General features: G+C 53.9%; 11 protein-coding genes across 11 annotated transcripts; 5 read left to right on the top strand and 6 right to left on the bottom strand.

Moving 5' to 3' along the window:
- Positions 1-404: 404 nt before the first annotated feature.
- M406DRAFT_352600 (uncharacterized protein) lies at positions 405-1,618 on the top strand (the record flags this gene model as incomplete). Its single annotated transcript, XM_040922702.1, has 2 exons — positions 405-1,179; positions 1,285-1,618. 2 exons carry the CDS (start codon positions 405-407, stop codon positions 1,413-1,415), a joined length of 906 nt encoding a protein of 301 aa, XP_040773066.1. The 3' UTR covers positions 1,416-1,618.
- Positions 1,619-1,903: 285 nt separating this feature from the next.
- Positions 1,904-3,249, top strand: M406DRAFT_104920 (uncharacterized protein). The gene is made up of 2 exons (XM_040915118.1): positions 1,904-2,659; positions 2,730-3,249. The coding sequence occupies exon 1, from the start codon at positions 1,975-1,977 to the stop codon at positions 2,284-2,286; it is 312 nt and encodes a 103-aa protein (XP_040773065.1). The 5' UTR covers positions 1,904-1,974; the 3' UTR covers positions 2,287-2,659; positions 2,730-3,249.
- Positions 3,250-4,590: 1,341 nt separating this feature from the next.
- On the bottom strand, positions 4,591-5,801 carry M406DRAFT_323424 (uncharacterized protein). The gene is made up of 3 exons (XM_040919767.1): positions 5,264-5,801; positions 5,130-5,185; positions 4,591-5,034 (listed from the first exon to the last, which is right to left on the bottom strand). Exons 1-3 carry the CDS (start codon positions 5,388-5,390, stop codon positions 4,861-4,863), a joined length of 357 nt encoding a protein of 118 aa, XP_040773064.1. The 5' UTR covers positions 5,391-5,801; the 3' UTR covers positions 4,591-4,860.
- Positions 5,802-7,108: 1,307 nt separating this feature from the next.
- M406DRAFT_293731 (uncharacterized protein) lies at positions 7,109-9,967 on the top strand. Its single transcript, XM_040919096.1, has 5 exons — positions 7,109-7,169; positions 7,253-7,777; positions 7,863-8,970; positions 9,031-9,497; positions 9,616-9,967. Exons 1-3 carry the CDS (start codon positions 7,137-7,139, stop codon positions 8,778-8,780), a joined length of 1,476 nt encoding a protein of 491 aa, XP_040773063.1. The 5' UTR covers positions 7,109-7,136; the 3' UTR covers positions 8,781-8,970; positions 9,031-9,497; positions 9,616-9,967.
- Positions 8,369-10,692, bottom strand: M406DRAFT_352597 (uncharacterized protein). The gene is made up of 3 exons (XM_040922701.1): positions 9,616-10,692; positions 9,031-9,497; positions 8,369-8,970 (listed from the first exon to the last, which is right to left on the bottom strand). Exons 1-2 carry the CDS (start codon positions 10,641-10,643, stop codon positions 9,437-9,439), a joined length of 1,089 nt encoding a protein of 362 aa, XP_040773062.1. The 5' UTR covers positions 10,644-10,692; the 3' UTR covers positions 8,369-8,970; positions 9,031-9,436.
- A 951-nt stretch (positions 10,693-11,643) lies between these two features.
- M406DRAFT_244162 (uncharacterized protein) lies at positions 11,644-11,964 on the top strand (the record flags this gene model as incomplete). The annotated part of the gene is made up of 2 exons (XM_040916252.1): positions 11,644-11,785; positions 11,870-11,964. Coding segments are annotated over 2 exons (237 nt in total), but the record flags the coding sequence as incomplete, so codon positions are not given.
- A 1,227-nt stretch (positions 11,965-13,191) lies between these two features.
- Positions 13,192-14,349, top strand: M406DRAFT_332482 (uncharacterized protein; the record flags this gene model as incomplete). Its single annotated transcript, XM_040920746.1, has 1 exon — positions 13,192-14,349. One exon carries the CDS (start codon positions 13,192-13,194, stop codon positions 14,347-14,349), a length of 1,158 nt encoding a protein of 385 aa, XP_040773060.1.
- A 1,357-nt stretch (positions 14,350-15,706) lies between these two features.
- M406DRAFT_264161 (t-SNARE) lies at positions 15,707-16,525 on the bottom strand (the record flags this gene model as incomplete). The annotated part of the gene is made up of 1 exon (XM_040917642.1): positions 15,707-16,525. The coding sequence occupies one exon, from the start codon at positions 16,523-16,525 to the stop codon at positions 15,707-15,709; it is 819 nt and encodes a 272-aa protein (XP_040773059.1).
- A 2,873-nt stretch (positions 16,526-19,398) lies between these two features.
- Positions 19,399-20,992, bottom strand: M406DRAFT_357327 (UPF0103-domain-containing protein). The gene is made up of 2 exons (XM_040923650.1): positions 20,771-20,992; positions 19,399-20,673 (listed from the first exon to the last, which is right to left on the bottom strand). Exons 1-2 carry the CDS (start codon positions 20,929-20,931, stop codon positions 19,851-19,853), a joined length of 984 nt encoding a protein of 327 aa, XP_040773058.1. The 5' UTR covers positions 20,932-20,992; the 3' UTR covers positions 19,399-19,850.
- Positions 20,993-21,754: 762 nt separating this feature from the next.
- M406DRAFT_233995 (uncharacterized protein) lies at positions 21,755-22,405 on the bottom strand (the record flags this gene model as incomplete). The annotated part of the gene is made up of 2 exons (XM_040915962.1): positions 21,755-22,221; positions 22,336-22,405. Coding segments are annotated over 2 exons (537 nt in total), but the record flags the coding sequence as incomplete, so codon positions are not given.
- A 719-nt stretch (positions 22,406-23,124) lies between these two features.
- M406DRAFT_76229 (uncharacterized protein) lies at positions 23,125-24,358 on the bottom strand (the record flags this gene model as incomplete). The annotated part of the gene is made up of 2 exons (XM_040925944.1): positions 23,125-24,061; positions 24,162-24,358. The coding sequence occupies 2 exons, from the start codon at positions 24,356-24,358 to the stop codon at positions 23,125-23,127; spliced, it is 1,134 nt and encodes a 377-aa protein (XP_040773056.1).
- Positions 24,359-25,008: the final 650 nt, after the last annotated feature.

The following is a 25,008-nucleotide window of genomic DNA, read 5'->3' as shown; positions in this document are numbered from 1 at the left end:
CACCTTTAGTCATCACAATGCTGTAAAGACCCAGCACCTCTAGCATGTCGGGTTTGATGAAACATGCGCCTCAAGTAAATTGGTGTAAGAAAAAAACGGGTAGAAGCAAAGAAGAAGAAAAAGAGGAGCAATCAACTTGTGTCATCAATACATTTATGCAACACTAGGTACCATAATCCATCATCGTTTCACAGTAGGATGAGCATGGCAATTGGGTACTGGATGGATTGTAAAGAATTGATTGCTTGGGAAAACATTTCCGAGTCCTGGTTAAAATGTTCAGATGCAAGTTCTGCTAGTAATTAATCAATTACTAGCTCTGAGCTGCCCAGCCAAAATCGGTTCGATCTTTGCACATACACCTATACCTATCATTATTGCCACCATCTCGCGCGTTCCAGAGGATGACAACACCTCCTCCAAGGGCAGATCATCCTAATCACCTCGAGAAGGAGGAGGAGGACGGAAAGGAAGAGGAGTTGGACGAGGATTTTGATCTCTTCAGCGACCAGGTCGACGATCCCTCCAGCGATGTGAAGTCATCTCTTCAGCAGCGCGCCGAGCTGGCACGCCGGAAAAAACTTGCTCGGCTTCCACCGCCGTCCCAGCGGACATGTGCGCAGAACCGGATCGCATATGTCCTCTCTGGCCAGCGCCTCCAGCCTACACGCCTCTCGCGCGTGTTCAGCCTCGAGGAATGCGAGCTGCTCATCTCTGCAGTCGTCGATTATGCTCAGAGGCGGGGTGGGCTGCAGAGGGACCGGCACGAGAAGTTTGCCACTACCGACGTGCCAGTCTCTGACCTTGGTCTCCCGCGTGACACCACCACGGGCGAAACTGTTGGCAATCTTGTCTTGACATGGGTCTCGGACCGTGTTCTACAACCCCTAGCCAGGATGACTGGCTTTCGACCACAGGACCTGGGGCTCAAAGACCTGTTCGTTGTGTGCTACTGTGGAGGGCAATCCGCAGCAAGGCAAGATCACATGGTCCCATATTATCCCATACCCTCCAAGCAGGCTTCGCTTGCCATCCACAGCGACGGGTGTCTACTGAGCTTCTCGCTTCTGCTCAACCACCACGATGCATTTGAGGGCGGCGGCACCTTTTTCCAGGGGTCTGGCGAGACCTTCCGAGTCCAGCAGGGTGACCTTTTGATGCATGACGCAGGTTTGGAACGTGAGTCTACACCAAAGAGAATGGGCAACGATTATCTCATCAATTATCTCATCAATAGGGTTTGCATGCGTCCACAACTAACTGAGTATTTTATGTACATTTCAGACGCCGGTGCCGAGGTTATCAGCGGTCAGAGGATCATGTTAGTCGGCTTCGTAGAGACGGTCGATGTGCTCCGGGAAAAGCTACTCTGGGAGAAAACGAGCACCGAGAAGCGATCTGTCCGTCAAGATTAATGAGTCCTTGACGCTTCTAGAACGAGGCCAGATCTCGCACACATGGCCTGTGCAAGCAACGTGATTCAGCCAACTGATTAACACTGATACATGCTCCTTGAGTACCTTTGAGAACAAACAAAATATAGTATGGATTTCATAGCTGAGTTTCTGGGGGGGTGGGGGGTTCAGCTCATCAGCAGGGCATGGCGGACCAGAATCCTAAGCGCTCCTCCGGCGGCTGTCATCATCACGTCTGGGGTAACACAACACCACGAGTCTGCAATGCAGGATTTTTTTACCCCCCCCCCCCCACGATTTCGATACACGATTAGCATCATGGACTCAGTGAACATTTACAAATCGTTTTTATGACGTAATTGCCGAGTAAAAATTCACTCATCCCTACTTGCACCCTAGCATGCTCCCTCTTAGCCTCCTCTAGGAGACTCTTTATATTGCCTATTATTTTAAATCACTGCGGATCTCCATCGTTAACACAAGGAAAAAGAAGAGTTGCACAGTCTTGATACTTCGACCAAGAGTGCTGCTGCATCTCCCGAGGACTTGGTATGCTTGGATGAGTATTCAACTCCTGCTTTCAAGGGTTCCATTTCGAGAGTTCAGGACGTCTCAGCTGAGTCGTTGCTTACTGAACTTAGCCCACAACCCCCCTTCCACCCCAAGAGCCGGAGGGATTCCGCCTCACGAGCCCAGCTGTTCCTGCAGTGGCCCCCATGCCCAGCTCCCTGACACCGATGATGGGGAAAAAAAAGAGGCCAACCATGCGGCTGAGATAACGGTGAGGGTTTTTTTTTTTTGTTTTCTTCCCTTCTTTCGATCAGACGCCGGCCTCTTCGAGATTTTTAGGGCCCCCATGTCGTCATGTTGATGTGACAGTCCCCTTACGCCAGCTGCGAGGTTGGCGCCCATCTCTGCGATCCAGACATCTCTTCTGATCCTGTCCTTGTCAAAATTCGATCCAAAGTAGAAAAAAACAGGAAGGCTTCCACCATGTCCAGTCTGTGTGCAATCAGGGGATACAAAGGGCATGTGCTCACCCCATTTCGGTGACATTCCATTTGCCTTTGCCTCAACAAAAATAGAAATCAGATTTAACTTGACAGCAAGACATTTACGGCACCAGGAGCTGAGGCTGATTGCTCCATTGTTGTAGGGTTCCATGTCCAAGTGCTAACAGCAGATACCCCAGCAGGCTTGAAAGGACTGCTTGGTCCTACCATGATACAGCATATACGAGATGAGTACGGTTCCCCATAAAGATTAACATATGATCAGTATGACTCTGCAGACTAGAACTAACTTTTCAGATAGAAGGATCCTCTGCCTTGTTTGTCCCACTGTCCTGCGAGTGGAAGAACGAGTCTGGGCCTTGGTCACCAGCATGACCCCCAATGAGCCAGCTTGCTTCGGTGCTCACTCTAGCACTAAATCACTCCTGAGTCGAAGTGGAATTTTCTACTTGGGGGACGCTGGCCCACGGGATGACCCTCCACCAGGCCTGTTTGGGAGGGGCGCAGCTGGTGCGTGGTCTCCCTGGACATGGCAAGGCCGACAGGGCTGTAAAAGGAGCGGTGGTATGGGAGACTCCTCGTTCTAAAAGAGCCTCGTCCGTTTCTGGAGCCAGTATGGAACACATTGACTCATCTGACTGGTACACGCCTCCTTTGGTCGAGAGCATCAAATCAAAATGTTCTCAGGTGGCTATAAAATCCCGGCATGTGTCTCCTTCCACCCTTTCTTCGGTTTGCAGATTGTGTCCAAGAAAGTGATCAGTACCATCGAGCCTTCAACTATTCGTACTTTTCTACCATAATTCTCTCTCTATCCCTCTTATTCTCCTTCACGCATATCTGTCTTGATCAACGATAAAATGTCCCGTGGCAATCCATATCCGGTTGTAATCCACCAGGCTTCAGGGACCACGAACACGGCGTCGATTAGTTCAACAGCCACTCCCTCTTCTATCAAGTCTTTGCAGGACTCTGAGACCTGCAGTGAGTCAGAGAAGCCAAGTGAGTCTTTAATGTTACTGGAAGACAGTGCAGTCGGTACGTCCCAAGGCTTCGAAGTGAAACTTTCTATACAGCGTTCAGGACATGCTGCTAACGCCTGAGGCTGTATTGAGCCGCTCACTTTGACAACGCAAAGAATAGTGTAAATTCTCGTACAGGTCAGATTGTCACGGTCTCGCAACATACCTTCAATACGGACAAGACCAATGGGAGCTAGGCTGAGAGTCCTCCTTTCGGAAGAGCTGCCCCGGGATGAAGCCTAGCGGGGAGAAAGCTTTAAAGACTTGGTTCTATTACAAGGCAACAGGATAGAGATAGAAAAATAGAAGACGCTTGCTGTGCTATGTAGAGATGATTCCTCGTACCCAAAGGCAGCATAAATTCTTTCAAGAGATCCGAGAAAGCGTAGAAGAGTAATTAATATCAAATGGCATAGTTTGCCTGCATACTTAACCTCTTTTGAGCATAAAAAACGGCACCCTCACTAGTCGATAGATCTGAACCTTGTTATCTATCCTTGCCTTACGCTTTCACGCTTCCTACCTTGGAGAGGAGCAGAAGTGGATGTGCCGACAGCAGGTGGAGGGATCGCAGAGGCCAGCGTGACAACCCCCGGGAAACATTTTCTGTCTTTGCACGGGCGATAATACGACTCGAAATCCGATTTCGCGGCATCACGCTGCGATGTCAGTCCTCTTCTCTACCGCTCCTATTGTCTGTTCAACTATTCACCCAGCCAGTACGAAAGAAGACCTCATACGAAAGAGAGGAACACTTGATTAACTGTTCCATAGCAGCAAAAGAGATCACAAGGTGTATTCGGGCAACAAGTCCACGCATGTTGAACAATCATGAATCATGTCGGTGGTGGATACTTGCTCTCGACTCAGAATCAGATGACAAGTATGGCCAGTCATGTTCACCATGATTGCTCGAGACAGATTTAAGTGTTCAGTTGACTGGTTTCGACAGCTTCCAGCGTACAAGTGTGATACTTACTTCAGAACCTATCAGGATGTCTTTGTCTGTTCACAGCTGACGGTCGACCATTCTACCGCTATGATATTGTGGCGTTCTTCAACCCTACCAGCCCCTCCCCCTTTTGTTTTCCCTGAAAGGGGAACATGAATGAAGTACGGGTTATGCTCGAGTATAATTCTTTTCCGTCTCATGATTCCAAAAATGGTAAAGGATATGACTGATAATTGGGTTCTACATACATAGATTATGCTTTGAAGAGCCATGCGAATGGACAGAAGTCATAGAAATGCCTTCCTGCCATTCTCGCTTTAAGCCTCTTCTTGCGTACCACAGAATGCACTGAGACGATACCCCATGCGCGGTTGCAGTACCGCCCTTCTCATACCCAGATTATTGTGTTTTTCTAGTGGTTTTTTTGGGGGGTCGGGGGGGGGGGGGGTGGGGGGCGGTTAAGCACCACCCTCACGCTTGGCGTACTCCTCCTCGATGGCCCCCCGGTACTTCTCATCGGGCGATCTTGGGTCTTCGTCAGCGGCGAGGACACCCTTCTTGATGAGGTCGTCCGGCGATGGGCGGTTGGCAAGCTTGTCGTTCAGGGAGTCGGCCCGCATGTGTTTCTCGAGCTGTGATTGGAGGAGAACCACCGAGGAGTCAGCACGGAAAACTGAGCGCATGCACGATGCGCAACGAGGGTAGAGTGAGGTCGGGGAGAACGAACCTCCTTCTGCTGAGCCTGAAGTCCAGGGGCAGCAGTAGAGGCTGGGAGAATATTCTCTATGCAATGAGATTATTTTGTCAGCCCAAGATGTTGGCGAAGGAGGGAGGGCTGGGATCAAGAAGTGGTCTTCTCACTCTCGATAAGCTCTGCACGTTCAGGGCGCTGAGCGAGGTGCTTCTCGAGGGAGTTGCGGCGAGCGCCAGCATTAGCCTGGCTAATGGAAGACTCGTCGACAACGGGGGCTGTATTCTCGTCGGCCATCTTGAGAATGATTTGTTACAACTGTCTCTGGTTGTTTAATTGGGGGTTGTGAACCTGCTTCACGATTACGATGTTGATCGTTCCAGATCGGGAGCAGGCGAGCGTTGCAAGTCAGGGACGGTCGATGATCTGATTTTGGACGTTTGTTGGGGATTGGGCAGACAATGAGAGAGAAATAGAGACTATTGGAAGGGGGGAGTGGGGATGGCAATGGACATGGAGTTGGAGATGGGGAGGGAAGTGGACAAGGGGAAAAGGAGGCAGAATGCGGGGGGGCCGAGCAGCAATGACGATGGGTGTGTTTTCTTACTGGTCCCACCAGCTCCTCCACCTGCACTACTTTGTACGCCACAGCAAGCAATATCTCCTAGAGACAACGAATGAACCCCATCTTGGTATTTCTGAAGCTCCCCTTTAACTGAACTGGATATAGCATACACCATAGGTTGTAGAAGGCAGTAGGTAGTACGACAGTACACAGAGGTAGCTACTAAAGTAACAGCTCCCTTCCCGTCATGGCATGATGTCAGAGCTGTGCATTGGTACTCTAGGCCGTGAGCCCCACCCTTGACAAGCACCTGGCAAGCCAACCTACCTAGCCCCGCATTCCAGACCCAGGACAACCCCTGCCTTTCAGCTAGCAGCTGCATCACTGCTGCTGCGTCGTGGTGCTGCTCTCAGGGGTTGTAGAGCCTGGAGCAATAAGAGGGTTCAAGAGCCTACCTATTTGCCAAACATACATGGCTAATCAGACGCTCCCAACCAACCAAGATAAATGTACCACTTGTCACTTCACACATTGTGGAAGTCACATCCATTGTACATGGTTGGCCACTTGTCACCCATCAATTTTCGTCTAACGGGTCCTTGACCAATGAATTCCTCAGCAGAACCTGCATGCCACAGTACTTAGGTATGAAGCCCAACTGGGCGGTATCGGAGCACATCATCTTCGAATGCATGGCTCTTCTAGAGGGGCCTTCAGGAATGGATCTTGAAAAGAAATCAGTCAAATCTCATTTTATCTCTAAGTGTTGCCATAGCCACTTCTCTTTCACAAGAATTCTTGTGCAGGGTTACTCTGAGCTGTGTCTGTTCCCAGTGTGTGAGTCAACAGAATCATCATCTTATACTTCCAACCTTCAAGAAATCTATCTTGTGATAGTCAGGCATAAATGTAAGTCTCTTGATGATTTTAGTAATTATAATCACAAGATATCTGCCCAAAACTTGTGGTTTTGTTGTGTCCTCACAATCTCAATGGTGGTGGAATATCACATGTGCAATGCTTTAGGGCCAACTCAGGAACCCCATAGCAATTGGCCTGCCCAGTGATTACAACTGCCTAGGTGCATGTTTGTTCTATCTGTCTCTTCAATGAGTTGATAGTGAAGAGTGGAAAGACTACTAAAAGGGCCCTTAAAAAAGCAGCAAAGAAAAAGGGCAAGGGAAAGCCATCATATAGGACATCCTGACATTGCATAGTTAAATATTTACAATTTCATCCAAAGCATGTTATTTATGGAGACCTTGTAGGAGGGGAGGTGTTTAGTGTGGTACAGCATAGAAGTATTCCGCGGGTAAGTAGCCGCTGCGATAACACCGATAGGCGCAAGAGAATGTCGTCACCCCCGCCATTGCCATCTCCTGACAGGGAATTCTACATATGTATATCCTCCTCCCATCAACGATAAATCCATTCACAATCCAAACACCACATAATCTGGACCTGGACTCTTTGCAAGCATGTCTGCAGATGACCAGCAGTTCCTCGACGTGGTAAGGCATCATTCCTACCTTAAAACCCCCACCCTACACAAAAATGGGGGCACCACACTGACCTGCGAGGGCTGCGGTACCAGTTGTCGTCCATACCTAACGAGGTCAGGCGCTACTCCGGCGAGGTTGCCGATGCCATCGATCGCCATGTCGACAAGATTGCAGACCAGGTGAGAGAGGCCCTGTCGGCACAAGACTGGCTACCAGATGCCATCCGCCCGCGCAGCAGACCAACACCACCACCAGCAGCCCTCGCATGCCCTGCCTCGCTCTACGAAAAAGGTCAGGCCTGGGTTTCGAGACACAAGGTCCTGACCGGCATTGTGGTCCTCGTTGCCGGCGTTGTGATCTATCGTGGGTACAAAAAGAGCAGGTCTGCCAGGAAGGCGAGGAGGGCGAGGCGGGCGCGGAACGGGGCCCGGCTCGAGGTGGTGGTGATCGCAGGGTCGCCGAACCTGCCGCTGACGCGCTCTCTTGCGCTGGATCTGGAGAGGCGGGGCTTCATCGTCTTCATCGCGTGCAACACCCTGGACGACGAGACCACGGTGCAGAACATGCAGAACATCACGAGGCCGGACATTCGGCCTCTGGGCATTGATATCACCGACGTACGTCTCCTTTTGTTGTTTCCCTTAACTCGTTGGCTTTGCTGACGACGATGGCGACGGCGACACTCACTGACCCCACCAACAGCCTCCAAGCGCAGGCGCCTCTATCGAGCGGTTCGCCCAGTACCTGCAGACGCCGCACGCCGCCGTGCCTGGCGCAAAGCCCAACTATCTCACCTTGCGGTCCGTTATACTTATCCCCTCCCTCAGCTATCAGACCTCGCCGATCGCCACCATCCCGCCGTCGAGCTTTGCCGACCTCTTCAACACACACCTCCTGCGGCCCATCCTGACCATACAAGCCTTCCTGCCCCTCCTGACGGCAAGGCTGGCCTCGACCGGCGACAGGGCCCCGCCCAGGGTGCTGGTGTTTACCCCGTCCATCATCTCCTCCATCAACCCGCCGTTCCACGCTCCCGAGGCTACCGTGTGCTCGGCCCTGGCGGCCTTTACAGACGTGTTGGCCGGCGAGCTGCGGCCCCTCTCGATCCCCGTCACCCACGTCCAGCTGGGGACGTTTGACTTTGCCGGCTTCACGCCCGCAGCGCTGAGGTATTCGTCGGCGGTGCAGCAGGGCCTGCTCCCCGCACCGAGCTCTGCCGAGACGCTCGCATGGCCCGAGGCCGCACGCCACACCTACGGGCGCAACTTTGTGAGCACCTCGTCCTCGGCCATCTCGGCTGGTCGGGTCCGTGGCCTGCGAGGAAGCTCGCTGCGGGACCTGCATCACACCGTCTTTGATGTCATCGACGGGTCCAACACCAGCAGCGTCGTGAGGGTCGGACTGGGCGCGGACCTGTACGGTTTTGTGGGCAGGTTTGTCCCGCGGTCTCTGGTGGGCTGGATGATGGGCATGCGCCGTGTGGATGAGCTCTCGGCCTGGCAGTCCAGCAGCTACCAGCCGAGCCCGAGGTCTGATAGCGAGAATGGGGACGGCCCGGCCTCGGAATACGTCTCTGTGCAGCCGGAACATATCCACGCCAATGTCTGGAAGGAGCAGTAGCAAGAGAAAGAGCTAGATATTTCTTCTTGTGGACTGTTGGCGCTCAAGAGGTAGATATAATTGTCTGGGCAATGGCCCCTCGACCTCGACCTCACCCTCCTCCTCTCCTGGAAGAGAAGATAACTCATCTCTCTCTGTCCTTCATTCACTCTCCACTCTCCCCTCGCCTCGCCTTGTCAGATGCGCACTTGTCAGATCACCTACGTCTTATGCATGTCCTATAGGCAACACCTTTTGACGATCATCACAGGTACCAATTAGGGAGAGGCGCAGTGATGGTGTGTATGTGGTAGATGGCGAGCAGAGAAGCTTTTTTTGAAGGGAATAAAACCAGCGCAATCAAAATTTGCGGAAAGGGACCGCTGCTGTAATGCGGCCCTGTCTGGTACACATGTAGGAAGAAAAAAGAGAAGAACTTTCCCACCCTGCTTATCTTGTGGCAGCGTCTAAGGGCCAGTCGAAATGACGACGAATGAAGCAAATGGAGGGTATCCTAACGCCTTCCATGACCGCACACAACAACCCTTACTCGAAACCCCCCTCGCTCCCAGCCCTTCCCGGTCTTACCACTGAACGTAGCCCAAAACGCAGCTCAGCCCAGAACTAGCAGTGATTCCGATCTCTGGTGGTGGCCAGTGTTTTTATTTGTTTCTTCTTCAAGGCTCGGATGATTTCCGTATAAGTGAGTCGGATGGTCGAACCCTCTGAGCCCACTCCCTGAAGAAGATGTCAGTTATGCGTCATTGGGCAAGAATAAATTAAGAAGGAATGAGAAACCCCAGGTCTTGGTATTGGGGCAGATAGGATATTCCCAGGAGGAAGAAGAGACACTTACGTCCAGCTACCGTCGTAAACCCTGCGCGTCTCCGGGTTTCCATATCCTGCCTCGGTGAGTGCCGTCTCGATGACAACGGCAGTGACACCCGTACCGCAGCTAGAAATGACGGGCTTGTTGGGGTCGACACCCTTATCCTCAAAGAGCTTCCTCAGCTGGTCTTTGGGCAGAAAGGCCCTAGTCTCCGGGTCGAGCACCTCGTTGAAGGGGATGTTGATGGAGCCGGGCATGTGACCGGAGGACAGACCGGGCCGGGGCTCCGGGTCGGCACCGGTCCAGCGGCCGTGGCTCCTGGCGTCGATGATCTGCACGCCCTCAGCGCCCTCCTTGTTATGGTCGAGGGCGACCTCCCTGACGTCCTCGAAGCTGGCGACCTTGTCGGCGTCCATCTCGGGGATCGGGTAGGGGTGGCACTCGACGTTGTACAGCTCGCCAGCCTCGGTGGGAAGGCCCTGGTCGACCCAGAGGCGGAAGTTGTTGAGCAGATGGACCTTGGGGTGGCCAAAGACCCTGAGGGTCCAGGCGACCCTGGGGGCGCTAAAGATGCCCAGCTCCTTTGTGTCGTAGACAACAACGGTGTCCTCACGGCGGATGCCCAGCTCGCTCATGGCGGCGGCAAAGGTCTTGGGACCGGGGAGCATGTGGGGGTACTCGGAGTGCTTGTCGATGGCCTTGTCGAGGTCGAAGAAGCGGGCCTTGGGGACGCGTTGCTGGCGGAAGACCTGGATGCCGGTACGGCCCTCAGGATCGTTTGGCATGAACCACGCCGCGCAGAGAGGAATGACGCGGGGGTCGGTGCTGATGGGGGAGGGGGGGTTTTTCTTGAGGGCATCGTTCAGCTCGGCTGGGGTGACGAGGTAGTTGGAGGAGAAGGTACGCGAGGAGGAGAATATAGCGAGGCGAGAGGAGGCAGAGGAGGAGAGAGGCGAGAGCGGCGTGGTAGCTCGTGGTCGTCGAGCGTAACATCGAGACAGGCCTGAAGCTGCAGCCCTGGCACCGACCGGCCGAAGGATGGCCGTGGTGGCCATTTTGAGGGTTGCCAGATCAGTGCGATAGGGGAAGGAAAGAACAAAATTAACGAGCCTTATCAAATGTGTGGAAGCGTGACTTGCGGCTGGAAAATGTGATATCGAGGACAGGAGGATGGTGGTGAGGAGTTGGAGGAAGAAGCGTGTGGTCGAGATGATGTCGTGATTAGCTGCTGGGGTAGGTCTCCGTTGGTGGTTGGGTTTGGGGGGGGGGGGTGGGTTAGCTTTAGTTCAGATACAAAGTCTGATAAGGCCTAGGGAATTAAAAAAATAAAATAATAAAAAAAGGATCGGAGATAAAACTTCTCCACCCTATCATGCCTCTTCTACACTCAATCTGTCTGTAGAAACTCTCAAGATTTCTTTACTCCCTCTCTCTCTCGCTCTCTTTTTCTATCTGTCTCGTTCCACATCGCCTTCGCAAAATGTCTAAGCAGAACTCTTGGATGATCACCATGGACAAGGAAGAGAGCGGGGTAATGATGCTGCTTCTGGGTGGGCAGTCTCTCGATTGGACGAGCCTGGCTTGTGCATGAGCTTACTAGCTACTAGCTACCAGCTACCAGCTCCTATGCAGTACGTACATAATGCATGTGCAACAGTACTGAGGACCTCTTGTCGGCGCATGTAATAACTGCTGTAGCATGCACAGTATCTACAGGCCGTTAGCGGCGGTGGACGGTCAAGTAGGGCACAGTACTATAGCGATCGCAACTGCGATAAGTGCCGCTTGCAGGGTTGTTTCAGGCTGCCACAGCTAGTTTCTACCTGCAACTGCCATAGAGCTTGGAGCTTGGGCCAACTGCTCCTATGCAGTAAAGTCAAGTGGCTTACAAGCCTGCATATCAACAAACCAAACCCCCAACCAGCCGCGATAGGGTCTCTGGGGCCGGGCTTGAAAGCGCGCCAAATGTCAACAAACATAGCATCTGCACCGTTCCTTATGTGACATCTATCTACTTTCTCAACCACGCAACATCCCCTTCGGCCTGTCGTCATCATGAAGGTCAAAATCAAAAAGTGGGCTGCCGTCGCGACGTGGCGATGGGACATTCCCGATGACGATGTCTGTGGTATCTGCCAGATACACTTTGACGGGTGTTGTCCTTCGTGCAGGTTTCCAGGAGACGACTGTCCCCTATGTGAGCACTGTCTCCCCACTTCTAATTGACATTTATACCATGCCATCCATGTGCGTGCTTCACTAACATGCCTCTACTGCTTAGTGTCTGGAAAGTGTGGTCACAACTTCCACCAGCACTGCATCGTCCAGTGGATCAAGCAGGACTCTGCGAGGGGCCAGTGTCCCATGTGCCGCCAGAGTACGATTTCCTTTTTTGCTCACGGTCTCCTCTCCTCTTCCTTTCCACCTTGCTTCCGTCACTGACACAACCGGCCCTTCAGAGTTTGAGTGGCTTCGTCCCACCCCACCCGAGGACACCCCGCCGCGTTAGGGACGCGGTGACAGGCCTCGAGTGTTTCAGTTTACAGGAAGGCGATAGAGCTCCCTCGATATGAGAGTATGTCGCGAAAACTTCAAGGCGGCCTGTGGTTATGCGCACGTGCGGTAGAGGGGCTGTCTGGAGTGGGGCGGGCAGGACTCTTTTGGTCATACCTATTTATACCTGGTATGACTGCCATGTAGGAGAAGCATTGTGCTTGACAGAACATGAGTGATGTGGGCGTTGGGGGTGTTAGGGCGTTGAAATTTGCCAGGCTAACGCCATGTGCCATCATTACGCCAGTTGAGGCCACCGTCACGACAGTGCAAAGCTGGCCTGGCCTATCCTGTACCGTCGTCTCACACTTACAATTCTATATACATACATAGAAAACGGGTGTCCTATTTATTTCGAACAAGTAGCTGCACATGGGTGAGACATACAGCCTGCATGTCGCTGTATCACACCGTACGTTTGTCTAAGAAGTGGTCTACACGGTACTTGAGAAGTATGCAATTAAAATCACAATCACATGCCAACTCCAAGAAACCATCCACCCCTGGCTGGCACTGCAGGCCGATAAGATAAAAAAAAAATCAAAGGAAAAGAGGAAAAAGGGAAGCCCTGTCGCAGCGCGTCACTATTTACTTAGTACGTACTACCATGGCGGTACCGCACGTAGTACTTAATACCCTGGTAACCCAGCCTCTGACGGCTGCCGTGACATGGACACGTTAAATGGACACTAGGCTCACCATACTTTCCCACTACATACTTGACACCCCTGCAGCCTTGCTGTCCCCGTCCTCCTCCTCCTCCTCCTCTTCCTCTTCCTCCACCACTGCCTGGACAGTCCCTCTTCTAGGCTGGACCTCTTTTATTTTCTTGTTGTTTTGTTCCTCCCCTTCCACCTCTTTTGAGGTCTCTCTTTCAAGAAGTCTCAACATGCCCGCGTGCCCGCCTCTTTCCCAGCAGACACCATCACCACCCTCCGTCGTTATCATCACCTCCACTGCCTCTGCCATCACTATCACACCACCGCCACCACTACTATCGTCATTATCAATACCATCCTCGCACCACATCTACCCCCACTACCAGCCATCATGACCAGTCCAGACCCCAGTCCCGACCGACCTCCTTCGCTCGGGACGCAGTCTCCCCTCCCAGCTGGCCTCGAAGCCGCTCAAGACACCAGCCTAGAGCAGCAGCAGCAAGGCCCGGACCAGATGCTCGATGAGCAGCAGCCAGGGCCCCCACCGGCCCCCTTCCAACCTCTCTTTACGCTCGTCACGGACAGCATCACCCATGCAGCCTACCACCCCCGTGTGCACTACATCTTCTCCGACGACGACCCACAGCTCCTGACCGATGCCCTGGCAGACCACGGCTACCAGCAGCATGCCCTGGCCTCACCATCCACCAACCTCGAGCCAAGTCCTAGCGTCTCTGGCGGTGGCAGCAGCAGCAGCAGCAGGCCTTCGCTAAATCATCCACCACTGCCACCGCCCGTCTCCACCGAGCGCGCCATCATTCTCGACCTCGTACCGAAGAAGACAACGACGAATCCTTCCCATCATGATGACCCAACATCCTCCTCAGCGGCTGTCGATTATGAGGTGGCATGGGCCTCCTCTCTCAGCAGTGACTGGGCCGTCGTGTCTACCAAAGTCAGCCCCATGGCCGACGACGCAGCAACCGCCGTGCCCGAGGACGGGGCGCACTCTTCGGAATCGTACGAAGGCGCACAACAGAGGCTGATGATGCTGCGCATTGAGGGCGTGGACATTGCCGGCCCCGCCTTCCCGCCACAAAACTCCTCCACGCGCGCCCGCAAGTCGTCTACATCCATGCCCGCCGCCGCAGCCGCCGCCAGAAAGTCCTCACCTGAGGAGCGGGATCTGCACATGTCTGGCAGCGGTGCGAAGCAGGTTCCTTCGCCTGCCGGGATTGACATGCAGGATCACGAGGACTATGGCGCCATCCTCGAGGAGTTCGAGAAAAGAATGGTCGTGCTGCGCAAGGTGGTCGACGCCGGTATGGAGAGGCAGCACAAGATTGCCGCTGCCGCCGCCGCCGCGGAAGCGGAACAAGAGGTCACCGGTCATCATCACGATGCTGGAGGGGTTGGCACCCACGACTGGGCCGGGGAACAAGTCCAGGAACAACAAGAAGAAGATCTAGGACCAGGAGAGGCTGCCCAGCCTCCTGCACAGCATGTTGCCTCAAGCAGGGCACATGAGACCGGCGGGGTAGCGGAATGAGATGCAAAACCATGGCGTGATGCTGCCCCTTTTCCTGCATGATTACCACGGCCTCGTCCCAGTCGAGGTCATTCCTCTTCTATTTCTTCTCTCTGCTTTGGTGTTCCTAGTGTTTCCCCAGCGGTCCTTTTCGTAGGGTAATCATCTGATTGACGACTAGTTGGTTTATTTAAGCAGGCCGTATGTATATGGCGCAAGCAATCTGATGTAGGAAAAAAGCCGTTCTGGCTCTGCTCTGTAAGGAAACCGCTGCTTCGACTCTCAGCGCGGCTACTAAGGAGCCAAGGGGAAACAAAACATCAGACAGAGTTACAGAACCAGGATCAACGGATACTATGACGATTATTATGCCATATGAATGGATGAAGCCTAACTAATCCTCAGATCTCTGCCAATTCGGCAAAGCGACTAGTGATCAGCCATGCCCAAGAAAGCTATACTTCCTAGTCTGTGCTTTAGTAGGCATGCTCCTGGAACATCGAATCTATGAAACTGAATGAATGATTGATAAGGATGTATATGAGGAAAGGGTCAATTAAACGCCAGTAATGTAATCTGTGAGGGAACCGCCCTCTACAGGGGGTGAGAGTGTTTCCCCGCATCATCAGGAAGCCTCCCACAACATATATATGCATATACATAAGGACCGACCAAGGTATTCCGCAACTTTGCTCTCGAGAGACGATAGTGACAGCATCGGGGGGGCCCGGGACCCGTGAGGAGAGACAGTTGCCACTATCCCACGAAAACCCGGCTAGAGAATAGCGTCAAGCCGATTCCCTGAGCGCACTTCACAAATCTGCGCCGTCTTCGTACTTTCACTGTTCCTCTTCCTCTCTCTCTCTCTCTCTCTCTTGCTCCGACTTGCGTGGCGCCCCGCATATGCAACATGTAACAAGTCCGCCAATCCGCAACACCACCGCAATCCCCCCCCCCCCTTCACCACGGCGATGTGGCAGGGATGTTGTTTCAGGAACCCAGGATTCTGTTCCTGTACAGGAAAATTGACTTGAATGCACACATTAAGAGTAAGCTCTCAAAGCCCTCCTGAACTGTTCTCGCCCACTTAATTGGGGATATCATAACCCAAGGCCACGGGCAGGGTCGCAGTCTTTGCCGCTGCCCCAGTCTCCTCAAAAGCCTGGGCGGGAATCACGTAGCGCCCAGCGATCGTCCTACGGGTGATGGCACCTGTCGCCCTCTCAATTGATGCAAAGGACAAATCCAGAGCGCGCTTGTTGGTGTTGGTGCTGCTGCTGCTCTTATTGGCTCCGGGCCCGGCAACGAAGTACCAAATGACAATGGCAGCGACGATAATGACGATGATAAGGACTGTCGCGGAAGAGAGCAGTTAGCTTTAAGTTTCAGAAAAGGGGGGAGTGGCCTCAAGGCAAATGTCTCCGGGGGGCAGCAGCAACTTACCAACAATACCACAGCAGATCCACTTCTTCCTGCGCGTCTTCCTGGCAGTGTCGACGGCGACATCGAGCTGCACGTTGGCCTCCTTCAGGTCCTCCTGGGTCTTCTCGACGTGCTCATCAATCTGCTGCACCATGGGCTCCTGCTGGATGATCAAGGTGTCGAGATCCTGGATGAGCTGCACCAGCTCGGTCATCTGCTGCTCAATCTTGAGCAGCTCCTGGTGTCGGTTCTGCACCTCGTTCAGCACGGCACGGGCCTGGCCCTGGCGGTTGCTCTGCATCATGGCCTGCTGGAAGACCTGCTGGCCACCCGCCGACATGTCCTCAACGGCGGCGCGGACCTCGTTGGCGTCGGCGTCCGGTCGCACGATACGGTACTGTCGCTCCATCTGACCCTGCATCTTGCGACGGAAGTCGGCCTCGACCTGCTGGTACTGCTGGATCGTATCCTTGAGGGCACGGTCAACACGATCGACCTGGCCCTTGTATGTCTGGGCATCCCTGTTGCTCTTCAGCTCGCGCACGCGCTGGACGAGTCCTCTGTAGTCGGACATGGTGGTGGCGGAGAGGTCATCGACCTGGCGGGAGGTGCCAGAGCTTGAGTCAGTCTCGTTGAGAGAGCGATCCTGGAGCATCCGCAGCTGCTGAAGGTTCTGCTTGATCCTCTCCAGGCCCTTGTTGATATCGCTAATCTCGTTCAGGACGTTGACCGGGCTGCCTCCAGGGGAGGCGGCGCCCTGCGCCAACGGGGCCATCTCGACATTGTCACCTGACGGGGGGGGGTTGCACAGTCAGCCTTGCTTTGTCCACCCTGCAGCACTCCAAATCTAGAGGAAAGAGCCTTGCTTCATCAAAGGGAACTCACTGTATCCTCCGCCATAGCCGTAGTTCTGTTGTGGTGCTCCGTACGCGCCAGCCGGAGCGTTTTGCTGGGCGTAGGGGTTAGGCTGTCCTCCGTATCTAAAAGAGAGAAAATGGATACAGTCAGTAATGACGAGATAGTTCATCAATGTGTCAGGCGATCTCTTTGCGTGGGCAGCGATCTCGCGGGGTAGAGATCATCCTCCAGGATTTTCGAGGTGGCTCGGAAGAGGATAGAACTGACCCGTACTAATTGATTTATACTATCAGCTAGACTGGTCTACGGACCTTTGATAGCAAATGCGCGCTCGAACAAGAGGAAGGGGTTGGTGGGAAGGAGGCTGTCAAAAACCAAGAAACAAGGTTCGACTCAACCAGCCAGTCAGGGGGAGAAATGTGTCGCAACGCATGTAATTGGGACAAATGATGGTATTCACGGAGGCGAAACGGCATCGAGGCATTGGAAGATGGAAACACATACACTCATGGTGAATAGTTAGACGATTCTGCAAATGCGTTGCCCTTGCGATGGCAATTGAGGGTGCGTGCTTCGAGAGAATGCAGAGGGAGGAGAGAAATTAAAGGGAGACGGTCGGTCGCGTTTCTTCTAGGCCAGGTGGTGCCAAATGGTGTGTATGTGGAAGGTCCTCCAGAGTCGTTGGCAGGGTTCGAAGGGCGCCGGTTAGGGTAACGTGCCGGGCTGGGCTGGCTGGCTGCTGCTACTGCTGCTGATGATGATGATGCAACTGCACGCAGGTTGAATGCTATACTGTGCCAGACCGTGCCGTTACTATTGAGGCGGCCGTCAAGATTCGTTCGACGCTGTGTCTGAGGCTGGACCGAATCGATATTTTCTCGTCGATGGGCAGAGACTCGAAAACAGGAAGTCGACGGTAGGAAGGGTAGGGCGATGAAGGGGTGAACAAGAAAATGGTTGTAGTTGGAGGAGAAGGAAAAGTGTCTGAAGAAAAGAAGGGAAAAGGAGAATTATTGGTGTACAGGAGCCGCAACTGGGATGTTAGGGATGTACTCTACGGTCAGGTCTGGTCAGGCCAGGGTAGTTGGCTCCAGGGCAAGCAAGGGCCTTGCCTCCAAGGATGCGGCGCGGCTGGGCTGGGTGCCAGAGTTGGAACTTGGTATGACCAAAGCAATTGGCTGCAGCGACTACGAGTGAGAGCGGGAGGATCAATCCGATGTGTGGCTTAGGTGGTGGGCGACCGCCCCCCCTCCTACTCTCCCCGGGGCCCCTAGCAAGGCCCTACAGCAGGTGCTGTCATGTCGGCGGGTCGGGTCAGGTCAAATAAGGATAAGGTCAGGGCCCAAGGTTCAGCTGGTTCTGTCCAGCACGCCTGGCACGGTACCTGTTCCTATTGTAGTACCTGGGCCTGTGGGCAGCCCCGACAACCGTTTGGCCTAACACAGGACTTTACCGATCAGGGTGTAGGTGTGTAGGGTGATTTGGTAGTGCTGGTGGGTATCCCCCCCCCTGTGTCTGAACCCAGTCAGTGAGTCCCCCCTCCAGAGCTTCGCCAGACAATATTGGAGTACATACATAGAACAGCCGCTGCAGGGTCTGGTACCCACATCTGATACCTCGACTGTCGGGATTCCCATTAGACAATCTAGAACAAGATTTGGAAGCGAGATTCCGGGAGATGATGGCAATTTTGCTATACTAAAGGTGTTTTTTTTTTCCTTCTTCTTTGTTCTCGGTTAACTCATCTCAACCGTTTTGCTAAGTATGGTCACCGTCGCTCTTGAGCAATTGCTTACCACAGTAATAACTGTAAACGAGAAAATAAGAAAATAAGAAAAGAAGCTGAAGAAAAGTACCAGGGACACCAGACTGCCAGGGATTACTAAAAGGCACGAAACTCATACTACGGCATTATGATCTTACACCCATGAATGAGTAAGAGACCCTCGGACTCGAGTGTCAGGGTCGGAGCATTTGTGTGCGTCTGTTTGTGTCGCACCTTTGGACCCAGTTTCACATTTCACTATCATCAACTTCAGACGTCTCCATCCTCGATTCTGAAATCATGTATAACATACTATGATAACACATACAAAGTAGAAGCCTCCACACACATACACGCCGCAATTTCTTCCCCTCTGTCTTCTCTTCCGCTCCACCTTTGGTCAACCGTCGATCTGTTGGCTACCCTCGCCCCGTTCATCACGAGCCATGTGCCTGTTGGGAGGCGAGATGACATGCGATCCCCTTTCAGGTCTCCAAGCGCGTGGCTAAATAAGTTCAATTCAGCTACTCAGACCCTTTTCTACTGACAACCTTGAGCGCACCCACCTGGTGATTTCCGATGCGAATTGCGCCTGGTCCTGTCTGTTTCTTCTTCTTTTCACTGCATCGAACCATGGTACAAGGGTCCTTGACTCCCATAGTTACATGCTGAGTAGGAGCAGAACGGAAGAATTTGGGATGCCACAAGATTCTGAGACGCCATCAACCCGCTCACTGTAACACCATTGCCATCATCTGCCAAGGCCCCTCTTTCATTCGCTGCACACCCTCACCGCTGGCGGACCCAACAGTTATCCATCCGGGCAAGCGTCGCCTCTCGCTATTTATAGCCAACAGAGGGTCCTCCTCTCTCTTCTCGACCCGCACTGCGGACCAACGCTCCCCGCGCCATACCTTTTATTCACTCACAAAACATCTCGTATATTCAGTATTAAGAAATATAGAGGGCGCCATTTCTCACATTGGCCGGACATGGGATCGAGCGAGACCTAACTTAGTAGGTAACTAGTACAATATAATGTGCGATTGGCCCGTGATCATGTGTATACGGAGATGCATAGACAGGGTCTATACTCGTTCACGGAATCCATGCGGTCAGCTCATGAGAAAAACGTCGTCGATGTTGCATAGACCATCATCTGTAAAATGTGTCGATGTCTCTGGTCGGTCAATGCGTCCGTCTCAGGTGTGAGAGACGGCCGTGGACCCTGGAGGCCGACCGGGGGGCCTGTTCTGCGAGTCGTCTGCATTGGGGTCTACGTCTAGCTTAGCAGCCGAAAGCGCTCACTCATAACAGACAGACCTGGCACGTATGCTCAAGTCTACAACGACGAGGTCTTTGTTCCTTCTCGAAACCATGAAACGAGCCAATCAACTCCCTGCCTACGATTGGTGCCGACTCAGAACGCCATCACAGAATCATCATACTGAGCGGGAATTCCTCGTTCACTCGAGCCTTAGATAACAGCATATGCCGCAGCGTAGCTTACGCTTGAATCACCCACACTCTCGACGAGGCTGCTCCGCTCATACCGTAGGAATGTAAACTTGCCCTTCTCCTCGGTGACAGCGCCGCCCGCCGCCACCTCGAGCGCCGCCATTGTCACCCCGATGGGATGTCGACCGCAGACAGTGTTCTGGGTCTGGGATAGGTTGTTGACAAATTTGTCATGCTCTCCAGAGGCCACCGCGTCCATGGCCAGCTGGTCCAGGATTCTGATGCCCTCGTGGATGGGTGTCTCTGTGCGCGCATCCCTCCTGGACAGGGACTTGAGCTCGCCCATCCGGTCTGCACCCGGGACGTACTTAGTGTAGTTGAAGCGCGTGCCCCAGTGGCAAAAGTCGGACGACACCACGAAGGCGTTCTCGGGATCTTGGAGGTACGGAGCCAGCAAGGCACCAAATTCCTTCTCCTTGGCCGCGTTATTATCACCGATGAGGATCGGCACGATGCTCGGCCATGCAGCACTCTCATCTCCGTGTGTCTGTTCCAGCCTCTTCCATATGTAAGGAAGATGCATCTCGAGCGAGTGCTCGTCCTCGTCGCTGTGAGGCGGGATATATGAGAACTTTCCCGTGCTGTGCAGAGCCTGGATGGTCTCTTGGTCGACATGCAGGCTCCCAAAGGGGGTCTCGTAGGCGGTGAAGGTGGTCAGCGCACTACCTTTAAGATAGTAGGTGTGTGAGGGGCCCAGAACGAAAATGCGCTTCGCAGATCTGAGGTCAAGCGACTTGTAGGCCCACGCAGCGCAGGGGCCAGAGTACGAGTAGCCAGCGTGCCTAGACGAGGCCACCAGGGTTAGCCGGCATTATACCTAGAGCAGAGCCAAGCTGGATGATAGAGGGGTGGGAAGGAGGAGGGAGGAGGGGGATGTACGGTGCGATGATGACTCTGGCTTTTGGAATAGGCAAATCCCTCCCGTCTGTGGCCGCAGGTACCCTGTCCAGGTACTCGTCGAGCTGGCGTGAGAGGACATCTGCCCTTCGCTCGTACCAGCTGCCCGCGTGAGTTGCTTCGCGGGTTGATGACTGCGACATGATGGCGGCCGTCGATTGTATGACTGAAGGGAAGGCTATTCACAGCCGTTCTTTGGTCATCAAGAGATTGAAATGAGAAAAACAAGTCATCACATAAGAGTTGAGCGGAAAGTGCGGGATGGGAGGGGAGCAGCATATATGGGAGGATAGCAGAAAGGGAGGGGCAGCGGGGGTGGGGTAGCACCATTTACACCCCACCAAACCCCCTGGCACACTGTAGGCTGTAGCAGGCCACTATTTAACAGGAGCAGCTCCCCTGGCAGCAGCTCTTTTGCACCCATATGGGCTGCACTGCAACTGCTGAATGATGACATTAGCCCCACTGACCAGGGGGTGCATGCTCAGGGATGTGTGCCTGGCATACTGGGCATACTACTGGGTGCAGAGACGCCCAGATACCACAAAGGTGGTCAATGCCCTATCTGCTGTCATTAATACCATATCGCTCTGTTCCCAGCTACAGTGGTAGCCAAATGCAAGGACACCCTGAGCGAGCACACCCAGTCTGAGCATTTTATGTTTAGAATTCAGTATCCAGACTCCTGCTTGTGAAATGTCGCTAGCCTGAGATGATGCAGAATACAGACAATACGAGACCCAATACATAGATAAGCCAGCCATGAGACGCCAATTCAATACACCAATAAAGAAGGGCACGCCCTCTTCCAGAGGAGCGAAACGTATTACAACATCCAGGGCCAAAGAACCTCTGTTCTTGCCTGAAAGCAGGATTCTCCTATTGAAAACGGTCACAGCCCAAACCCCGGCCTGGTGATCAGCAGACAGTTACGCCTCCTCCGGATGTCCAGCCCAGGCCTCCCACCCACTTCTTGTTCTTCTGCGTAGCCACACCCTCCCTGCCTGCACACAACAGACAGCGCCGCTGCTCGCCCAGGTTACTGACGGAACAGGAGAAGCACACAGCCCTCGAGCACGCACTGCAGGTGTTGATGTATGTCTCGAAACCGTAGCCATCGTCCATCATGGGATCCTCCTCGCCCAGGCCCACCCCACAGTCTTCGCAGGCCATCGGGCGGGCGGCTGCGTCTACCGACGGACACGAGGCGGTGGACGGAGCGCAGCAAGGTGATGGAGACTGGGACGGCTGTGGAGTAGAGATCCGCCAGAAACTGTGAAGCGATGGCTGTTTCTGAGCTGGCGACGACTGGGAGGTCGGCGTAGAGGGCATAGAGGGTATGGGTACGGTCGTAGAAGGGGGGGAGAAGACGTGATGTGGCTGCTGCTGCTGCTGCTGCTGCTGGGCCTGGTAGAGGATCTGGAGAGTATTCTCTGTCGAGGAGTGTGTAAGCCTTGGTCAACAAGAGTAGCCGTGGTCTGTGCGTGTGCGAGCCTTTGCGCATATGTAGGGGTGTGGAAGAGTGATAGATGCGGTAAGGTACGTACGGTGGACTTCTTGATCCGTTGGACGGCCGTTTCGAAGGCGCTTGAACGTGCGGCTGGGGAGGTGAGAAGGTGTGCAGGAGCGGCTCCGGTTCTGGCCGTTCGGGGAGAGAATAGCATTGTGTGGAGAGTTCGGGTAGGCAATATCCATCATGACCACGTCGCCATTGTCAGACCGCACTGGAGACGAACAGCTCATGCCTAAGCCGCAGCTGCTGACGAGAGAAAGCTCGCCCTCGGACCGCTTGCGCTTGAGAAGCATTTTGGTAGGTAATGAATTGACTGATACCAATGGGCACACGGTTGGAGGGAAATTAAAATAGGAAGAATAAGTAAGGGGGAAAGACGGATATCAAAGTTGGAAGGGAGAGAGGAGAGGTAGTGACGTCCTGAGCAGGTCGTGGCTGGGAGGGGGTGAACCGAGGGAAGATGAGGAGAAGGAAGAACATCACTGTTGCTAAACGCGTGAGCCTCTTCAGGCCGTCTCGATGCCTCGACGCGCGCGAAACTCAATTTACAGTGGTCCACCTCGCGTTCTACAGGGGGCGCGCTGGGGGAGGGGGAGGGGGGACCCGCTGTGGGGAACGCCCGGGTTGAGCCGTCGCTGCGTCCACATAAGAACTACTGGATGGTAATGGCGAAGTACTCTAGTCAAAGGAAGAAGATATAGGGAATTATGAAACACAAAGTGTCCTCCAACACAACAAACAAGCAACAAATAAGTGAGGGATGAAGGATGAAGATTCCCTCATCTCTCTCTCTCTCTCTTTCTCTCATCTCTTTCTTATTAGGTCACGCAATCTTCACGACCAGAGATCCAGTCTTGCCCTTGAGGGTCCTCGCCTGGTCACATCCCTTCCTGATAGCCTCGAGATCATCAAAAGACACAAGCGTCTTGACCGCCCTCACTTTTCCGGTAGCGATGATCTCGCCCGCCTTCTCGACGTCCTCTCTCATGCCGAGTGCTCCTGACACGAACTTTAGCTGGACATTGGTGCCGCGCAGCTTCCACCTGTACCAGAGGTCAAGCAGGCCCACCATCCCCACCAGTAGCCTCATCCACCACGCGAGCCGCTCTCCATCGCCCGCGAGGATTTTCTTCAGCTCGCTCGAGGATGGCAAGCCGATGGCTGACATGATGCCGTGTTCTGGGTTCATCACTGGGAGCAGGCTCATCACGTGCCGTTGTGCAGAGTACAGCACGTCGACCCTGCCTCGCCCAATCTCGGCCACGATGTCTTGTGTCTGGTAGTCCAGCACCCGATCCACGACGCCAGGCATGTACTCATGCACCAGCGGCACCTTGGCCGTCGACACCGTCGCGATGACCTCCTTAGCTCCCAGCACGTTCTTTATGTACTGCGCCCCGATCGCCGTCGATGCCCCGAGGCCCGCCTCAACAAGCACCGTCTTGCCCTCCAGCGAGCCACCCGGGAAGGCCTTTGGGTTCATGTTCAGGCTCGCCCGCAGGTTCTGGATCGCCGTGACCAGGTTGGGCAGCACTGCCGCCGCGTCCTCGAATGAGACCTGCGGCGGCTTAGGGAGGAGCAGGTCCTCGGTGGTCAGCGCGTATTCTGCACACCACCCGCCGCTGCCATTGCCGTAGACCTTGCGGAGGGGGTGCTTGAGCCCGACGCCGTACACCGCATCGCCGATCCTGAGAGATTTGACACCGCTGCCCACGGCAACGACGACGCCGGATCCTTGCCGCCCAAGTATGATGGGAAAACTGTGTCAGGCGTACATGTCAGCGCTTTGCCCACCTCTTTGAGAGCGGCTATGACCGAGAATTCAGAAGGAGGAGCATCAGCAGTGCTCAGAAGACTCACGTCGAAGGGAAGACCATCCTGGCGGTTCCTGCCGCGACCAGGGCATCGCCCACGGTGATTCCTACGGCGTGAATTTGAATCAAGACATCATCTGGGGCCTTGATTTTGGGTACTGGAACCTCCATAATCTCGTATTCGTCTGGCTTGCAATACTTGCGCGCTCCAAGGGCGCGCATCGTCTTGGGGATGGGCTCCATGCTTTATGACCTTTAAAGTGATGGCCTGGCTCGATAGTGGATGATATGAGCACAGAGCGACGAATAGTTTCTGCATCCTAGACGGACGGCCTTATAACATTTTTCTGCCCTCCTGCCCGGCGGCTCAACACGCAGAGACTTCATGACGTCGATTCGGCGCCGACGCCGAATGCTTTCGGCGGACCCGCCGAACATTTGATGACCAAACGTGATCCGAAGTACACATTCCGCCCGGAGCATGACACAATGAATCCTACAGTAGCAGGCTTGGTTATCTGCTAGGAGGATGATGCTCGCCCATACTTGTTCTGGTGACCTTGACAAGCCTGCCTCAAATCCAATACCAAACCCTCCTGGTATCAGACTTTACGTGTATGGGTCATGCATTGAGGCAAGGAAATAGAAGAAGCAGTAGAAATCCCGGGAACTCTCCTGGAGAGTCACAGCGCAGGTATGCATACCCGCCATCTACTGTCTGGATGTCTGAATATTGCACACAGGCTTAATACTCTTGTCACTGATGAAGGGTGTCACGTGGTGCGAGAAGGCCTGATGAAGGCCGGTGGATCCACTTTGGCCGGGTTCGCCGGTAGGCGCTACAGTAGCGGGCCGGCAGGCAGATTTGCAGAAACCCGCCCCAAACATCACTC

Source organism: Cryphonectria parasitica (assembly GCF_011745365.1).
Source record: "Cryphonectria parasitica EP155 unplaced genomic scaffold M406scaffold_7, whole genome shotgun sequence".
NCBI classification, from domain to species: Eukaryota; Fungi; Ascomycota; class Sordariomycetes; order Diaporthales; family Cryphonectriaceae; genus Cryphonectria; species Cryphonectria parasitica.
This window is presented reverse-complemented; position numbering and strand designations above follow the sequence as displayed.